This window comes from Notolepis coatsorum (assembly GCF_963971535.1).
Source record: "Notolepis coatsorum genome assembly, chromosome: 1".
Lineage (NCBI taxonomy): Eukaryota > Metazoa > Chordata > Actinopteri > Aulopiformes > Paralepididae > Notolepis > Notolepis coatsorum.
Window position 1 is genome coordinate 54922893 of NC_140165.1, and position 18221 is coordinate 54941113.

The 18221-nt window shown below is 44.7% G+C and overlaps 1 protein-coding gene across 1 annotated transcript in view; it reads left to right on the forward strand.

Annotated features, from left to right (window-relative positions):
* gpd2 (glycerol-3-phosphate dehydrogenase 2 (mitochondrial)) overlaps nt 1–18221 on the forward strand; it is a 94081-nt gene that overhangs the window by 30476 nt on the left and 45384 nt on the right. The window contains exons 5-11 of the mRNA XM_084324639.1: nt 843–940; nt 2809–2972; nt 4966–5130; nt 8143–8287; nt 9985–10178; nt 16963–17097; nt 17792–17967. Coding sequence (XP_084180765.1) covers nt 843–940; nt 2809–2972; nt 4966–5130; nt 8143–8287; nt 9985–10178; nt 16963–17097; nt 17792–17967 — 1077 coding nt within the window. The remainder of the gene's footprint in view (nt 1–842; nt 941–2808; nt 2973–4965; nt 5131–8142; nt 8288–9984; nt 10179–16962; nt 17098–17791; nt 17968–18221) is intronic.

Here is an 18221-nt window from a genome sequence, read left to right on the forward strand (position 1 = left end):
GTGGTTAGAGAGGAGACTTGTGATTAGAGAGAAGACTTGTGGTTAGAGAGGAGACTTGGGGTTAGAGAGGAGACTTGGGGTTAGAGAGGAGACTTGTGGTTAGAGAGGAGACTTGGGGTTAGAGAGGAGACTTGGGGTTAGAGAGGAGACTTGGGGTTAGAGAGGAGACTTGTGGTTAGAGAGGAGACTTGTGTTTGGAGTGAAGACTTGGGGTTAGAGAGGAGACTTGTGATTAGAGAGAAGACTTGGGGTTAGAGAGGAGACTTGTGATTAGAGAGAAGACTTGTGGTTAGAGAGGAGACTTGGGGTTAGAGAGGAGACTTGTGATTAGAGAGAAGACTTGTGGTTAGAGAGGAGACTTGGGGTTAGAGAGGAGACTTGGGGTTAGAGAGGAGACTTGGGGTTAGAGAGGAGACTTGTGTTTGGAGTGAAGACTTGTGGTTAGAGAGGAGACTTGTGGTTAGAGAGGAGACTTGTGGTTAGAGAGGAGACTTGGGGTTGGAGAGAAGACTTGTGGTTAGAGAGGAGACTTGGGGTTAGAGAGGAGACTTGGGGTTAGAGAGGAGACTTGTGGTTAGAGAGGAGACTTGGGGTTAGAGAGGAGACTTGGGGTTAGAGAGGAGACTTGTGGTTAGAGAGGAGACTTGTGGTTAGAGAGGAGACTTGTGGTTAGAGAGGAGACTTGGGGTTAGAGAGGAGACTTGTGGTTAGAGAGGAGACTTGGGGTTAGAGAGAAGACTTGTGGTTAGAGAGGAGACTTGTGGTTAGAGAGGAGACTTGTGGTTAGAGAGGAGACTTGGGGTTGGCGAGAAGAGAGTTCATCTATTATTTTATTGCTACAGTACATGATGGTGAAGGAGGCCCTCCATGAACGAGCCAACCTGCTGGAGATTGCCCCCCATCTATCCGCCGCTTTACCCATCATGCTCCCTGTTTACAAGTAAGTCACAAATATATACACCCACTCAACAGAAAAGAAACCGTATTCCTACAAAAAAATCAGGCCAAATTGCTTTTTCAAAAATATAGCAAAGCTTTTAGCAGAATTCACGTAGCGCCCTATAACTCAGCTTTTCAGGAATTAGCCCGGATCACTCTGAAATTATGCACTATTCACCACCTGATAACGCGCAAACGTATACATGAAAACATTTACTCTTTTTTGCATGTTCGACAGGAGATACTGACTGTCAAATGACCATAGTATTGTCTCCATAGCTATAATATAGAATATAGATATAGCTCTACAAACATAGTGACGCACAGTGAAAATAGGCTATGGAAAGCTGGCGCATTAGCTACAGGGATGAGTGTAATGGCTGGCGCTGAAAGTGTTAAGATTTATCTACAGATATCAACAAAGTTACGTGCATAACAGAGCAGATGTTTTTGTCTATTCAGCTATGGGTTTACATTTTTCTTTTTATGTATGTAATTATTTTTTTGATAAAATCTTTTTTATTTTCATTTTTCAAACAAGAAACAACACAACTCACAACACAATAATAACAATAATACATAAAAGACATCCAAGAACATAAACTAACACAACAATGATTAGACAATAAATTAGACAGATTATACATTTACATACATAACTAGTCAAAATAAGTTGTCACAAAGTAAAAGGAAAATAAAATAAAATATTTACTATAAAAATGGGCTTACCGAGCCCCCTCCAGGCCCGGCAACCGCAAGCCACAACCCCGGAGGACCCACAGCCCAGCCCCCTCGCGAGCCAAAGCACCACGCCTCTTTAGTGCCTCGACCCGCAGAGATCCCGAACCACGGCCCCCCCCAGTCCGAGCCCACGATCACCAGACCCAGATCAGAAGGGGGTCAGAAAATATACATAGGATCACAAGGAATGAAAAATAATAATTAAAAAAAAAACATAAAAAACACCAAAATCACCAACATACATGAATATTCGCTCGTTCTCCCCCCCCCCCCCCCCCCCCCAGGACCCCAACGTGAGACATTCATATAATACCCTATTCAGTACTCAATTTCCAGAGTCATATGCGTTCTTTTAGTTTTTCCACCACAGCCAACCAGACCACGATATTGGCTTCATTAACACCTATGACACGTGCAGTGGAAATCTCCAAATAAATAACATCAAGATAGGTGAGAATCCATACCTTCGGACATAACTTATCTGGTTGTATCCAGGGTGAGGCAATCAACTTTTTGGCAGCCGTCAGGCCAGCCAAAATGAGTCTCTTTACATGTACAGAGGCCGGCAATTGAGAAACATCATTTAACAATAAAACAGAAGGCAAGGCCGGTATGGTTAGAGAGAAAATCTCTGATAACTGAGTGGTAACATTTTCCCAGAAGATCTCAACAGGAGGGCACTCCCAGTACATATGCATATATGTTCCAATGGCACCGTTTGGACACAAGGTACATCGAGAGTCAGGTCTGAGACCCATTAGGTTCAATCGCCTGGGGGTCAAATAAGTCCTATGAACAAAATTTTGATGATCTGTTGGTGATCTGGGTTGCGTGATGATAGCCTAATATTTTCCCAGACTGCATCCCAATCAAAATCTATATCCAACTCAGGGATATCCTTTCTCCAAATCGTATCTAAGGGTAGGTCCTTATATGAGGACATAAGTAAGTGCAGATAAAAGTCAGAGACGAAGCCTCTCGATGTCTTTCTGTCATAAAAGAATTTGTGAAACCGGTGTCGCTCTAGTGGAGCGTCCCATGGAACTCCATGAGCCTTCAGAGCTGCCCTCATTGTATGTATGTAATTTTGATATCTCACAGATATTCCATTGACCCCTTGTCTCCCAGATGGTGGCAGCTGCCGTACTACTGGGCCGGTATCAAGATGTACGACCTGGTGGCCGGGAGCCAGTGCTTGAAGAGCAGCTACATGCTCAGTAAGACCAAGGCCCTGGAGCTGTTCCCCATGCTGAAGAAGGACAAGCTGGTGGGGGCCATCGTCTACTACGACGGTGAGTCTTATCATTATGCCTCGTCTCCACTAGCCAGGGTTCAGTCGTGCTGTGGCCTCGTCTCCGCTAGCCAGGATTCTTTTCTGCAATTTTATATAACTTCCTTGAATGCGTGAGAACGTGTTTGTTAAGTTTCTCTTGTTGCAGAAAGAAAACAGTCCAAATCGAATTTGAATTATTATATTATGATATTATTTATTATATTATATTCATTATTATATTTTCCAGCCTCTTTCTTTATCTCTTTCTTTTTTATTTTATTAAACACACTGTTTCTGGTCGGTGTAGCTCCCTGCCTGGCTGCCCCACATCCAGGACTACAACACTGGGGGCAATGTGGCGCGTGTTGTGCTATTCCCCCCCCCTCTGCTGGGAGGGGGACAGGCGGGTGCTGGTGGAGGTGGGAGGGGTGTGTGTGTGTGTGTGTAGGGGGGCTTTCTCCAATTATACCGCCTGGAACAATCACGGCCGTGACATTTCAGAATGTGACCTTTTTTCCCAGGCGGTGTGGAGCAGGGGTCTGACTAGCAGACTGCAGCAGCAGGAACTACAGCGTACAGCACTGTCTCTCTGGCTGACTGCCACCATCTACACCCACAACACCTCCAGCCTCTGTACACACAACAAACAACAGAACCAAAGCACAGCGCTGTTCGTTGCTCAGTTTAAAGGGTGTCTGTGTGTGTGTAATATTATTTCAACCAATAATATTAGTATTTGCCTTTTATAAGAGATAGCAAATCTGAAATATGAAGGGTGTGTCAGACCGCGTTCACCCTAGTGGTGCTACAGTACTAAACACACCAACACATGATTACTAAACACAATACATGATTACTAAACACAATACATGATTACTAAACACAATACATGATTACTAAACACAATACATGATTACTAAACACACCAACACATGATTACTAAACACAATACATGATTACTAGTTTCAAGTTTCTTTAATAGTTGTCATACAGAAGTACAGAATACTTTTATACAAAATGCTTCTTTCTGTTACGCTCCAGAGACTGTGCTAGACAAAAGATAAGTATGAAATAAAATAAAATAGTATAGCATGTAAAAATAGAAGTAAAAATAGAAGTCACGTACGTAGACACAGTGTTCAGTATATACAATGTTCGATGCAGAATAGAAGTAACTGAGTTACCATACAATATACTATGCAATATACTAATATACAATACTATATAGTGCAAAGCAGAAATGGGATGAGGTACAATTTAGGTACAATTTACAGTAAGGTGTACTGAGGTATGGGTTGTAGTGCAAATCCTTTACCAATAAATATAAAGTGTGTTTAGGTGTTCTAAAGTGTGGAGAGTGGGTGCTGCAGTGTGTTGTTTGTTTAAAGTGAGTGTGCGTGTGTGCTGTGAGTGCATTTGATGGTTGTTGCATAGTGTTATTGTTCGTTGAGCAACCTGATGGCCTGGGGATAGAAATACTAAACACATGATTACTAAACACAATACATGATTACTAAACACAACAATACATGATTACTAAACACAACAATACATGATTACTAAACGCAGCAATACATGATTACTAAACACAACAATACATGATTACTAAACACAACAATACATGATTACTAAACACAACAATACATGATTACTAAACACAATACATGATTACTAAACACAACAATACATGATTACTAAACACAACAATACATGATTACTAAACACAACAATACATGATTACTAAACACAATACATGATTACTAAACACAACAATACATGATTACTAAACACAACAATACATGATTACTAAACACAGCAATACATGATTACTAAACACTGTTCTCTCTCTCTCTCTCTCTCTCTCTCTCTCTCTCTCTCTCTCTCTCTCTCTCTCTCTCTCTCTCTCTCTCTCTTTCTCTCTCTCTGTCTCTCTCTTTCTCTCTCTCTGTCTCTCTCTCCTCCTCCTCTATCTCTTCTGTTCTCTCACATCCCCTCCTCCTCCTGCCTCGCAGGGCAGCACAACGACGCCCGCATGAACCTGGCCATCGCCCTCACCGCCGCCAGGCATGGCGCAACCGTCGCCAACTACACCGAGGTGGTGCATCTGCTGAAGCAGAGCGACCCGCAGACGGGCCGGGAGAGGGTGAGCGGCGCCCACTGCAGGGACGTCATCACAGGTAGGACGTCAAGTGCCTCGTCTCCACTAGCCAGGGTTTAGACGTTCCGTGGCCTCGTCTCCACTAGCCAGGGTTTAGACGTTCTGTGGCCCCGTCTCCACTAGCCAGGGTTTAGTCGTGCTGTGGCCTCGTCTCCACTAGCCAGGGTTTAGACGTTCTGTGGCCCCGTCTCCACTAGCCAGGATTTAGACGTGCTGTGGCCTCGTCTCCACTAGCCAGGGTTTAGACGTGCTGTGGCCTAGTCTCCACTAGCCAGGGTTTAGCCGTTCTGTGGCCTCGTCTCCACTAGCCAGGGTTTAGACGTGCTGTGGCCTCGTCTCCACTAGCCAGGGTTTAGCCGTTCTGTGGCTTCGTCTCCACTAGCCAGGGTTTAGCCGTTCTGTGGCCTCGTCTCCACTAGCCAGGGTTTAGCCGTTCTGTGGCCTTGTCTCCACTAGCCATGGTTTAGACGTTCTGTGGCCCCGTCTCCACTAGCCAGGGTTTAGACGTGCTGTGGCCTCGTCTCCACTAGCCAGGGTTTAGCCGTGCAGTGGCCTCGTCTCCACTAGCCAGGGTTTAGCCGTTCTGTGGCCTCGTCTCCACTAGCCAGGGTTTAGTCGTGCTGTGGCCTCGTCTCCACTAGCCGGGGTTTAGACGTTCTGTGGCCTCGTCTCCACTAGCCAGGGTTTAGCCGTGCTGTGGCCTCGTCTCCACTAGCCAGGGTTTAGACGTTCTGTGGCCTCGTCTCCACTAGCCAGGGTTTAGCCGTGCTGTGGCCTCGTCTCCACTAGCCAGGGTTTAGCCGTGCTGTGGCCTCGTCTCCACTAGCCAGGGTTTAGCCGTGCTGTGGCCTCGTCTCCACTAGCCAGGGTTTAGCCGTGCTGTGGCCCCGTCTCCACTAGCCAGGGTTTAGCCGTGCTGTGGCCTCGTCTCCACTAGCCAGGGTTTAGACGTTCTGTGGCCTCGTCTCCACTAGCCAGGGTTTAGCCGTGCTGTGGCCTCGTCTCCACTAGCCAGGGTTTAGGCGTTCTGTGGCCTCGTCTCCACTAGCCAGGGTTTAGCCGTGCTGTGGCCTGTCTGGCACACAGTGAAGTGTCTCCATTGTCTTTAGAACCGCACCAAACCTGGCCGGACCCCGGCTGAGATGGCCCTGACTGGACCTGGCCACACCTGGTTGTATCATCATGGTTTAGCTTGTGTACCACAGGTGGTGGTGTGCATTTTGCAAGGTTGCCTAGTAACTGGAGAATTGACAAGAAACACAATGGAGACGCAAACCCAACCATACCATACCATGGCCACTGCTATCCCCAGCCAGGCTGAACATAGCTAATGGAGACACGGCATGAGTGAGCTGCTTTTTCACCAACATTCAATAACAATTATTATAATAATAAACCTTGTTTGTAAAAAATAAACATACGCTTTTTGGATCTCCTCTACACTCCTGTCTTGTGTGTATACTAGGGGTGGGACGATACATCGATCCAGATCGATACATCGATGTAATTATCAACAATCGAATCGGATCGATGCAATGTAATAAGATCGATTCATATCGATACTCTTATTTTGAAAATCCTGTGGCGAGTCTCATATCCGCCCAAGAACAACAGCAGTAGCTCCGTGTGTGTAGATGTTACAGCATAGCATTCTCCCTTTCTGTGTGTGTGTGTGTGCGCGCGTCTTTGGAAAGACCAGATGAGGTCAGAGGAGTTTGATGTTTAAATGTTATTTAAACATAAACAATATAATACATAATAAATGTAGGCCTATACATGATCATGCAACATCAACAAATTGTTGTAGGAACGGTTTGGGAGAGGGAGGTTGTGAGTTTTGAGTTCCAAAATAGGTAGCTTAAAGTTTAAAGCTCAATATATAAAAACGTGGCACTTTACAGTGAACAGGAGGTCTATTTGTATTAAAAACAATAGATTGATTTTCCTTTAAATGTCTGGAAGAGCTCAAAAATACAAATGTCAAATGATATTTTCATTACCTTTTTTTTGTTGATCTAAATGTTACTGATTGTGTTAAATGGGCATATGATATCATCTCATATCGATCGCAGGCACCTGAATCTAATCGTATCGTATTGTATCGTGAGAGACTTTGTGATATCGGCAAATATCGTATCGTTGTCCAAAGAATCGATATCGTATCGTATCATGATGAAACTGGTGATTCCCACCCCTAGTGTATACTGTATACTTCATCAGAGCATATATTTAGCATTTTAGCATTTTTTTTTAATATATTAGATTTAGATGATTAGATTATATATATTGTAACTATATTTATTGTAGGGCAAATATAACTGAGGGCATACATACCCTCATCTTGCACCTTGTTGCCCATATGCGCATATCCAGAGTTAATTATATTGTTATATTGTTTACACTGCCTTTTATATTCTATTTACATTTTTTCTTCTCCACTGTACTATAATTATATGACCTGTACCATGTCTTCTACTACCTGTAACTCCCCCCCCCTCCCCATGCTGCTATGATGCCTGAATTTCCCCAAGGGGATCAATAAAGGAATATCTTATCTTATCTTACAACAACAACAACAACAACAACAACAACAACAACAACAACAACAACAACAACAACAACAACAATAAACAGCTCTCATTTACAATAATCACAGTGTGGATGTAATGAGTCTAAGTGTCGGAATGTATTAAAAGGCTAAGGTGAAGAGATACACTTTTAGAGTGCAAAGTGGCAGAATGCATTAAAATAGCAGCATAAACAACAATAAAAACACATGTTAATAACACGTTAACGCAAATTCGTATTAACGCCACAAATTTTTTACGCATATTTTTTTTTAATAATACATTTATAAATAAAACATTTTCAACATGCTTTCCTAAATGTTTTAACCTGGGCGGCTGATTTGAACAAAAGGATATGCATTTGAAAATAAACCTGCAGAGGCAGCCTGAATACCACCTGTACATGTATTTCTTATATATATCTATGTATATATATTTATATATTATTAATTTTCTCCTCCCAGGACAGGAATTCGATGTGAAGGCTAAGTGTGTGATCAATGCCACAGGACCGTTCACAGACTCGCTGAGGAAGATGGACAACCAGAAAACCGAGAACATCTGCCAGCCCAGTGCCGGCGTTCACATCGTCATCCCAGGTTACTACAGGTAGCGCGTTCACATCGTCACCCCAGTGAAAGATAACAGTGTTTTTAGCCTTTAATCACCTCGTCACCTGCTGCTCCGTGACTTGCCTCCGCGTTGTGTCATTTTACTTGGATATCTCATTAGCTGTCTCACACTGTATCAACCCCGTTGGTACATCCGTTATCAGAAGAATTCGACACTGGCAACGTGGTACCTTTCTTGGAAAATGTTGTTTATTCCATAAACAAAGCCTCTGTACCAGATGGAAAACGGTTCTTTCTGTCCTTGAAAAGCATTAGAAGGAACTAAAGCCGTGGCAAATTACCCTCCCCCACCCAGCGAGGGTGAGGAGGGATTTCAAAGTCTCTCTCAACGCGTCTGCTCGATTCCGCCTCGTGTCTTAATCTAACTTACCCCGGAAGGAACTCGCATCTCATAACATTTTCCCCCTAGCAATGGGGTCCCGCCCCCCTTTCTCGTTACCAAGTGACACGCTACCATGGCAACGGCTGGTCACCTTTAACACACTAAACGTCCGTTTCTATCGATGTCGAACTCTCCCCATCTCTCTGACCAAACCTCCCCCCACCAGTGCTTATCAGTGTTTATGTTACCAACCTGCCGACGACCTCGGAGCCCATGGCTCTATTAGCCTGTGGCTCTATTAGCATGTGGCTTCCCAGTCTAACTTGAAAACACACACCACTAAATACTGTCCTCCTCATCGGAGATCTAATAGCAGATGCTGTCATCTCCAGATATTTACATTATATACACATTGAAAAACAAGGATTCCTTCACCAGGTTACTACAGGTACCGCACGCCGCACCGGAGCAGGGTTGCGGGGTTCAGTCGAGGCGCGGTGGCTTTTAAAGTTCACCCAAGTATTGAGCTAAACTCATGGGAGCAACGAGTCCTTTGAGCGGCGTCACAAATGTCAGCCGCCTAATTCTCCTCCTCGCCCTCCTCCTCTTCCTCTTCCTTCAGCTTCTCTTCTACCTCCTCTCTCTCTCTCCTTTATTTATATCCCTCTACTACATGTTCTCCACCTTGCCCTTCATCCTCCTCTTCCAGCCTCTCTCTTCACCAACGTCCGTTTTCATTCCTCCTAAATTCTAAATGTCTCCCTAACTAACTGTACACGACCTGTACATGATTTGATATATAGATGGACGTGTTGGTAACTGTTGTGTGAGAGCCATGACACCCAGGAGGCACGTGTTTAGTGGGATGATGGGTACGGAGGCCCTCGGTACTCGGCTGCACCTCATACCTACAGTACAGTACTGGAGTAGCACCACCTACATGCCTGTAATCACAGTAAAGAATGCCTTACCTTACCCTATCTTACATCATTTGATCTTATCTTACCTTGTTTTATCTCATCTCATCTTACCTATTTTATCTTATCTTACCTTGTGTTATGTTATGTTGTCTTATCTTACTTATCTTATCTTATTTGACCTTGTTTTATATTATTCTATCTTATCTTACCTTATTTTATATTATCTTATCCTATCGTACCTATTATATCTTATCTTACCTTGTTTTATCTTATTTGATCTCATCTTACCAATTTCTATGTTATGTTATCTTATTTGATGTTATCTTATTCCCCCCCCTCCTTATTCCTTGCCATCCTCCATTTTTCTGCTACCTCCCCTCTCCTCCTCCTCCTCCCCTCTCCTCCTCCTCCTCCTTCTCCTCCTCCTCCCAGCCCTGATAACATGGGCCTCCTGGATCCAGCTACGAGTGATGGCCGTGTCATCTTCTTCCTCCCCTGGGAGAAGATGACCATCGCGGGGACCACCGACTCGCCCACCAGTGTGACGGCCCACCCCATCCCCACCGAGGACGACATCAACTTCATCCTGACGGAGGTCCGCAACTACCTCAGCCCCGACGTGGAAGGTAACGGGGAACCCATCAGCGGGTTATACTGGTCAGAGTGTGTTTACATGCTAGGGTGTACTGCTGTCCAGGTGACCTTATCCTGTTTCCATGGTCACATCAATAATATTATGTTGACTCATCTATACAGCAGAGTCCCTCCGGGGTCTTAAAAAGTATTAAATAATCTTAAAGGAACAGACGTTTTAAGCTAGGCTAGTGGTCCATATCCGCTTCCATTAATTTGTGCTAAGCTAGGCTAGCTTGCAGCCGGATAGCTTTCTATTGAACACACAGAGAGGACATTGGTATCTATCTTCTTGTCTGACTCTGGAGAAGACGGTAAGTGTATTTCTCATAATGTTGGCGTGTTCCTTTAAATCTAATCTTAAAAAGTCTTAAAAAGGTCTTACATTTTGATGGGTCTTAAAATGTATTGTATGTGTACTGTATGTATGTGGGAGTGTGTCTGTGTGTGTGTTTTGACCCTCTTTGTTCCTGGTCACAACATCACGCGTGGCTTTTAAACAAGCCAGCTGCAGATTAAAATAGAATATTAAGTGTGTGTGTGTGTGTGTGCGTGTGTGTGTGTGAGAGATTGAGTGTTCTCTAAGGCCCTTGTTACACACAGTGTTTTGGGCTCGTTTTTATACGTTTTTAAATACGTTTGCTGTCCCTATTACATAGAAATGCCGTTTTTGCCGGATACGTTGTGGCCCTACTGAAAACGCTAAATTGTGTTTTCCGTTTTGGAGTAGTGCCAAAACTCGCCAACAACATGTCGTGTAATCTGCGCGGAGCCGTTGCTCAACGCCCATGCGCAGTAGATACCATCTTGGTGCCCTTCCGGTGACAACAGAGCTGTCCCAAATAGCTGCAGCTACCATGTGTTGTCAAGTTATTGTTATAAGGACCCCAGTCCAAGCTACAACAGTCTGCATTCCCTTAACAATTGTTTGTATTGAGCCGTATTGTATTGTACCCATTATGCAATATGTTAAATAAAGTTTACATCCATTCATTCTGCTAGCATTACCGATTGCATGAGCACTGCCGCTGGCTAACGTGAGCTAGCATTAGCTATCAGACCCTGTTAGCTCAAGCTCCTCTTTCAATCTTAACAAGCATTAAACAAAATGGCCCAGTCATCTATTCACCTTTGTTTAATACACACAGCGTTGTCTCTAATGTTATCTAGCTCCCGATATCATCAGTTTGGTGCTGGCTGGTTAACGTGAGCTAGCGTTAGCTTCTAGCTACAATGCTATACTGTTATACTGGCATATTCCAGTCACGTTAGCATGTAGCTAACAATGTAGCTAACAACATTGCCGATCCTTTTTGAGACTAAACTATCCGCTCTTGGTGGTCACTTGTGTTGATGTTAGTTTTGTTTCATCAACAAATGAGAGGCAGAAGACACAGTGAATGTATCCGTTTTGTTTATTGCACTTTTATTACACTTTGCTGAAAAATAAGTGCTGCATTGGGTAAATACTAAATAGACATTTAAAGATGGCAGCGCCCGCCTTGTTGACATTTTCTTTGCAGGAAGTGTATTGGCACATTCAAGTTCTGATTGGTTGAAAATTGCCTTCATGTTCGCCACCTACTGCCACCTACTGCTTTGGCAGTGTACTACATCACTGTACTCAGGTTGCAAAACGTATGTCTCACTCGGCTACCACTACGTTGCGACCTGGAAAAGCGAAACTCATCAGAAAACGAAACTAAGGCCCTTGTTACACACACTGTTTTTGTGCTCGTTTTTATACGTTTTTGAATACGTTTGCTGTCCCTTTTACACAGAAATGCGTTTTTTGGCGGATACGTTGTGGCCCTACTGAAAACGCTAAATTGTGTTTTCCGACAACAGACGGAGCCGTTGTTGCGAAAACGCCCATGCGCAGTAGATACCATCTGCGTGCCCTTCCGGTGACAGCAGAGCTGTCCCAAATAGCTGCAGCTACCATGTGTTGTCAAGTTATTGTTATAAGGACCCCAGTCCAAGCTACAACAGTCTGCATTCCCTTAACAATTGTTTGTATTGAGCCGTATTGTATTGTACCCATTATGCAATATGTTAAATAAAGTTTACATCCATTCATTCTGCTAGCATTACCGATTGCATGAGCAGCTGGCTAACGTTAGCTATCAGACCCTGTTAGCTCAGAGCTCCTCTTTCAATCTTAACAAGCATTAAACAAAATGGCCCAGTCATCTATTCACCTTTGTTTAATACACACAGCGTTGTCTCTAATGTTATCTAGCTACTGATAGCTCCCGATATCAGTTTGGCGCTGGCTAACTAGCGTGAGCTAACGTTAGCTTCTAGCCACAATGCTATACTGTTATAATGGCATCTTCCATTCACGTTAGCATGCAGCTAACAATGTAACAAAGTCACAGATCTTTTTTGAGACTAAACTATCCGCTCTTGGTGGTGGCAGAACACACAGTGAATGTATCCGTTTTGTTTATTGCACTTTTATTACACTTTGCTGAAAATGAAGTGCTGCATTGGGTAAATAGGCAAAGATGGTGGCGCCCGCCTTGTTGACATTTTCTTTGCAGGAAGTGTATTGGCACATTCAAGTTCTGATTGGTTGAAAATTGCCTTCATGTTCGCCACCTACTGCCACCTACTGCTTTGGCAGTGTACTACATCACTGTGCTCCAGGTGACAAAACGAAAGTGTGACTCGCCTCGCTACATTGCGGCGAAACTCAAAATGAAAATGAAATGAAAATGAAACGAAAGTCTAACCGCAGCCTAAGGTGTAACCGCAGCCTAACACCCCTGATGTGGCTATTGTCATTGAAAATGTCCTATGGAGGTGTTTGTTCTAGAGCAGGGGTGGGCAATTATTTTTCCCAGGGGGCCGAATGAGCAACTGAAAATATGTTGGGGGGCCGGGCCAAAATTCCAAACTCAATTATGCATAATATACATTTTATTTCTATTCAAATAGAATTTATTTCCAAAATGATAAACAAAATGTGAAACATTAATAACAAAGGGCATTTTGAGTTTCATATACTATTGAAACAAGGATTTTCTTAGCTTTCTAAAGACATCACATCATCTTATAGCAAAAATAAACAAGACATGTCACTGAACTGTGTAAAGAAAAGTGTTCCAGTTTTGTAGCCTTTTTTACTTTACATGCCTATATTAAACATTTAATGTTTTCAGAACTGTGCAAAAAAAAGAAAAAAAATATCAAGTGTCCCATTTCACTTGTTATATTTCCACATTTTAGTGTTCTTCAGTTCTTTTTTTTCATTCAGTGTGAGAAATCCAGTCTCTGTTGAGCTTTAACAAGTCCATCAAAGTCAGGTTGCATGTCTGAGGTGGAGATGCGAAGCACAGCTGCCAGATGTTCATCAGTGAGAGAGGATCTGTACCTGGACTTGGTAAACGTCATGATTGAGAATGTCTGTTCACATATGTAGGTGGATCCAAAGAGAACCAACATCTTCTGAGCATGTCTCCTAAGCATATATTGTGCGTGTGAACGTTGACATGAAAAAAGTAAAAAAAAAAAAAAAAAAAAAAATTATTATCATGTAATCTTTCGCGGGCCGGTCAGAATCATCCCGCGGGCCGTACAATGCCCAGGTCTGTTCTAGAGGTTGGTTGTACTTTTGACTACAGCCTAGGTTTGTTGTCAGAAGCGCAGAATTTCCTTGCAGACAAAAACAACCCTGGCTGGTCTCTCTAAGAGAAGGTCTCCAGATGGCTGGTCTCTCTAAGAGAAGGTCTCCAGATGGCTGGTCTCTAAGAGAAGGACCTCCAGGTGGCTGGTCTCTCTAAGAGAAGGGTCTCCAGATGGCTGGTCTCTCTAACAGGTCTCCAGATGACTGGTCTCTCTAAGAGAAGGACCTCCAGGTGGCTGGTCTCTCTAACAGAAGGACCTCCAGATTACTGGTCTCTCTAACAGAAGGTCTCCAGATGACTGGTCTCTCTAACAGAATGGCCTCCAGATGACTGGTCTCTCTAAGAGAAGGTATCCAGATGACTGGTCTCTCTAACAGAAGGACCTCCAGGTGGCTGGTCTCTCTAACAGAAGGCCTCCAGATGACTGGTCTCTCTAAGAGAAGGACCTCCAGATGACTAGTCTCTCTAAGAGAAGGACCTCCAGGTGGCTGGTCTCTCTAACAGAAGGCCTCCAGATGACTGGTCTCTCTAACAGAAGGACCTCCAGATAGCTGGTCTCTCTAACAGAAGGTCTCCAGGTGGCTGGTCTCTCTAAGAGAAGGGCCTCCAGGTGGCTGGTCTCTCTAACAGAAGGTCTCCAGGTGGCTGGTCTCTCTAAGAGAAGGTATCCAGGTGGCTGGTCTCTCTAACAGAAGGGTCTCCAGGTGGCTGGTCTCTCTAACAGAAGGGTCTCCAGGTGGCTGGTCTCTCTAACAGAAGGGCCTCCAGATGGCTGGTCTCTCTAAGGGAAGGTCTCCAGATGACTGGTCTCTCTAACAGAAGGGCTTCCAGATGGCTGGTCTCTCTAAGGGAAGGTCTCCAGATGACTGGTCTCTCTAAAAGAAGGACCTCCAGGTGGCTGGTCTCTCTAACAGAAGGTCTCCAGATGACTGGTCTCTCTAACAGAAGGGCCTCCAGATGACTGGTCTCTAAGAGAAGGTCTCCAGATGACTGGTCTCTCTAACAGAAGGACCTCCAGGTGGCTGGTCTCTCTAACAGAAGGCCTCCAGATGACTGGTCTCTCTAAGAGAAGGACCTCCAGATGACTAGTCTCTCTAAGAGAAGGACCTCCAGGTGGCTGGTCTCTCTAACAGAAGGCCTCCAGATGACTGGTCTCTCTAACAGAAGGACCTCCAGATGGCTGGTCTCTCTAACAGAAGGTCTCCAGGTGGTTGGTCTCTCTAAGAGAAGGGCCTCCAGATGGCTGGTCTCTCTAACAGAAGGACCTCCAGATGGCTGGTCTCTCTAACAGAAGGTCTCCAGGTGGCTGGTCTCTCTAAGAGAAGGGCCTCCAGGTGGCTGGTCTCTCTAACAGAAGGTCTCCAGGTGGCTGGTCTCTCTAAGAGAAGGTCTCCAGGTGGCTGGTCTCTCTAAGCGAAGGGCTCCAGATGACTGGTCTCTCTAAGCGAAGGGCTCCAGGTGGCTGGTCTCTCTAAGCGAAGGGCTCCAGATGACTGGTCTCTCTAAGCGAAGGGCTCCAGATGACTGGTCTCTCTAAGCGAAGGGCTCCAGATGACTGGTCTCTCTAACAGAAGGGTCTCCAGGTGGCTGGTCTCTCTAAGAGAAGGGCCTCCAGGTGGCTGGTCTCTCTAACAGAAGGTCTCCAGGTGGCTGGTCTCTCTAAGAGAAGGTCTCCAGGTGGCTGGTCTCTCTAAGCGAAGGGCTCCAGATGACTGGTCTCTCTAAGCGAAGGGCTCCAGATGACTGGTCTCTCTAAGCGAAGGGCTCCAGATGACTGGTCTCTCTAAGAGAAGGACCTCCAGGTGGCTGGTCTCTCTAACAGAAGGGCTCCAGATGACTGGTCTCTCTAAGAGAAGGGCTCCAGATGACTGGTCTCTCTAAGAGAAGGTCTCCAGGTGGCTGGTCTCTCTAATAGAAGGTCTCCAGGTGGCTGGTCTCTCTAAGAGAAGGACCTCCAGGTGGCTGGTCTCTAACAGAAGGGTCTCCAGATGACTGGTCTCTCTAAGAGAAGGTCTCCAGGTGGCTGGTTTCTCTAACAGAAGGGTCTCCAGGTGGCTGGTCTCTCTAACAGAAGGGTCTCCAGGTGGCTGGTCTCTCTAACAGAAGGGCCTCCAGATGGCTGGTCTCTCTAAGGGAAGGTCTCCAGATGACTGGTCTCTCTAACAGACGGGCCTCCAGATGGCTGGTCTCTCTAAGGGAAGGTCTCCAGATGACTGGTCTCTCTAACAGAAGGGCCAAGCAGTTAGCAAGGTGTTGTTCAGTATCTGCTGTTATTAGTAGCTGCTCAATACGGAAGAGACGCTGCTATTTGTATCCATGAAGTGTTTTTCTGTCTGTTATCTTTTCACCTGCTACTGTTATTTTCATTATGTGTTATTATCCCCTTTGTGTTGCAACACTGTGGCCAGTCAGGCTCTTTTGTAACTAACTGTCTCTCGATATCTGACTTTATAGATTTTATATAGTATAATATCTACATCCTGTTATCTGCACTGCACACATTTTAGAACTGTATATAGTCATCTTTATTTTAGTCATATTTTATCTTATTTGTTTATTATTATTATATGCACATTTTATTGTAATTATATTATTGGAAGCTGCTATGGATGAGGGACCACAACAAATTTAATTTCACTCTTTCTTTGCTGTAACTAAGGTACTGAAAATACGTGACAATAAAGGAATCTGATCTGAATCTGATCTGATCTGCATTATTAGTGTCTAAAGTTCAGATTACGGACATTTTAAAGAAGGAGATGGGAGAATGTCGATGCTTCACTCTATAATGTAGTGTTTTATTTATATTCATTAACTTGACCTTCTCTCCCCAGCAACCTCATGCAAAACCTCACCTTCCCTCATCTTTCTACCCTACCTTTTTCTACCCTCCAATCTCCCCCCAAATCCCATTCAATCTTGTTTGCTGCAGCTCAAATGTATCACCTTGCCCCACTTTGCCTTTTATGCTCTTGTTTGTGTCTTGTAGGTTTGTTTTTGTTTTTGCTGCCATTTTGGCCAGGCCTTGCTCGAAAAAGAGATCATTGATCTCAAGTCACTACCTGGTAAAATAATGGTTAAATAAATATCCTTGACGTACCTGAATGGATGATTGAGACGTGTGGTCTCTGCCCGGCGCCCACAGTGCGGCGAGGGGACGTGCTGGCGGCCTGGAGCGGCATCAGACCCCTGGTCACGGACCCCAACTCTAAAGACACCCAGTCCATCTGCAGGAACCACATCGTGAACGTGAGCGACAGCGGCCTGGTCACCATCGCAGGTCAGAATCTCTCTCTCTCTCTCTCTCTCTCTCTCTCTCTCTCTCTCGCTCTCGCTCTCGCTCTCGCTCTCGCTCTCGCTCTCGCTCTCTCTCTCAGTGATACGTGTAATGTGGTGCTCTGCTTTCACTCTGTGTGTGTGTCTAAATCACGATTATTTGGATTGATATTGAAATCACGATTATTAAACACGATTACTCGTTGATTTGAGAACATCATATGATGACGACTGAATAATTCTACGAGTTACCAAAGACGTTTCAACATAACTGGAGAAACGCGTCGTGGCTCCCTCCTCCCTCTCAACACGCGCTGAAGCTACTGTTTTTGGGGGGGAGGGGTGGAGCGCACCACTGTGAAGGAAGGGTGCGCTGCATTTACAACCCAAGATAAATGAGAGCAAAACGGCATGCGCCGTAAAATACTTTTTTATCTTGTTTTCATGATCGTGGGAAGCCAAAATCTAAATTGAAACTCAATGAATCGCCCAGCAGTGGCACTTTATATATATATCTATATCCCCTATCCTATATATATATATGACTTATGTGAATGAGTCATTGTGATTTTCAACTGAAAATAACAGATTGCAACATGTGTGCTTTGTTATCGCTTCCCATAATGATATACAAATGGAATATTGTGTTACACAACGTGTCCCTATTTTGTAATGTGTGATTTCCGTCTCCCCCCCAGGCGGGAAGTGGACCACCTACCGCTCCATGGCGGCGGAGACTCTGGACGCGGCCGTCGAGGCCCACGGGCTGACCGCAGGGCCCAGCAAGACCATAGGCCTGATGCTGGAGGGCGGTAAGGGCTGGACCCCGACCCTCTACATCCGGCTGGTCCAGGACTACGGCCTGGAGAACGAGGTGGGGCACTCCGACACGCACGCTAAAGCCGACCGCAGACGTTATCTATTTAAATTGTTCCTGTTAATAATAATTAACACAAGTAGCATGGTAATAATAATACGTAGGTTATTGATCAATGAATGTATTGATACATTAATGGTGTACAAATGATACACCAGTAGAAATCATGTTATTTCCTCATTGTCCTTGCTGTGTCGCCTGCCGTCGCCTCAAAAAATAGGATCGAGGCGATATTTAGCCAGGCGACAGAA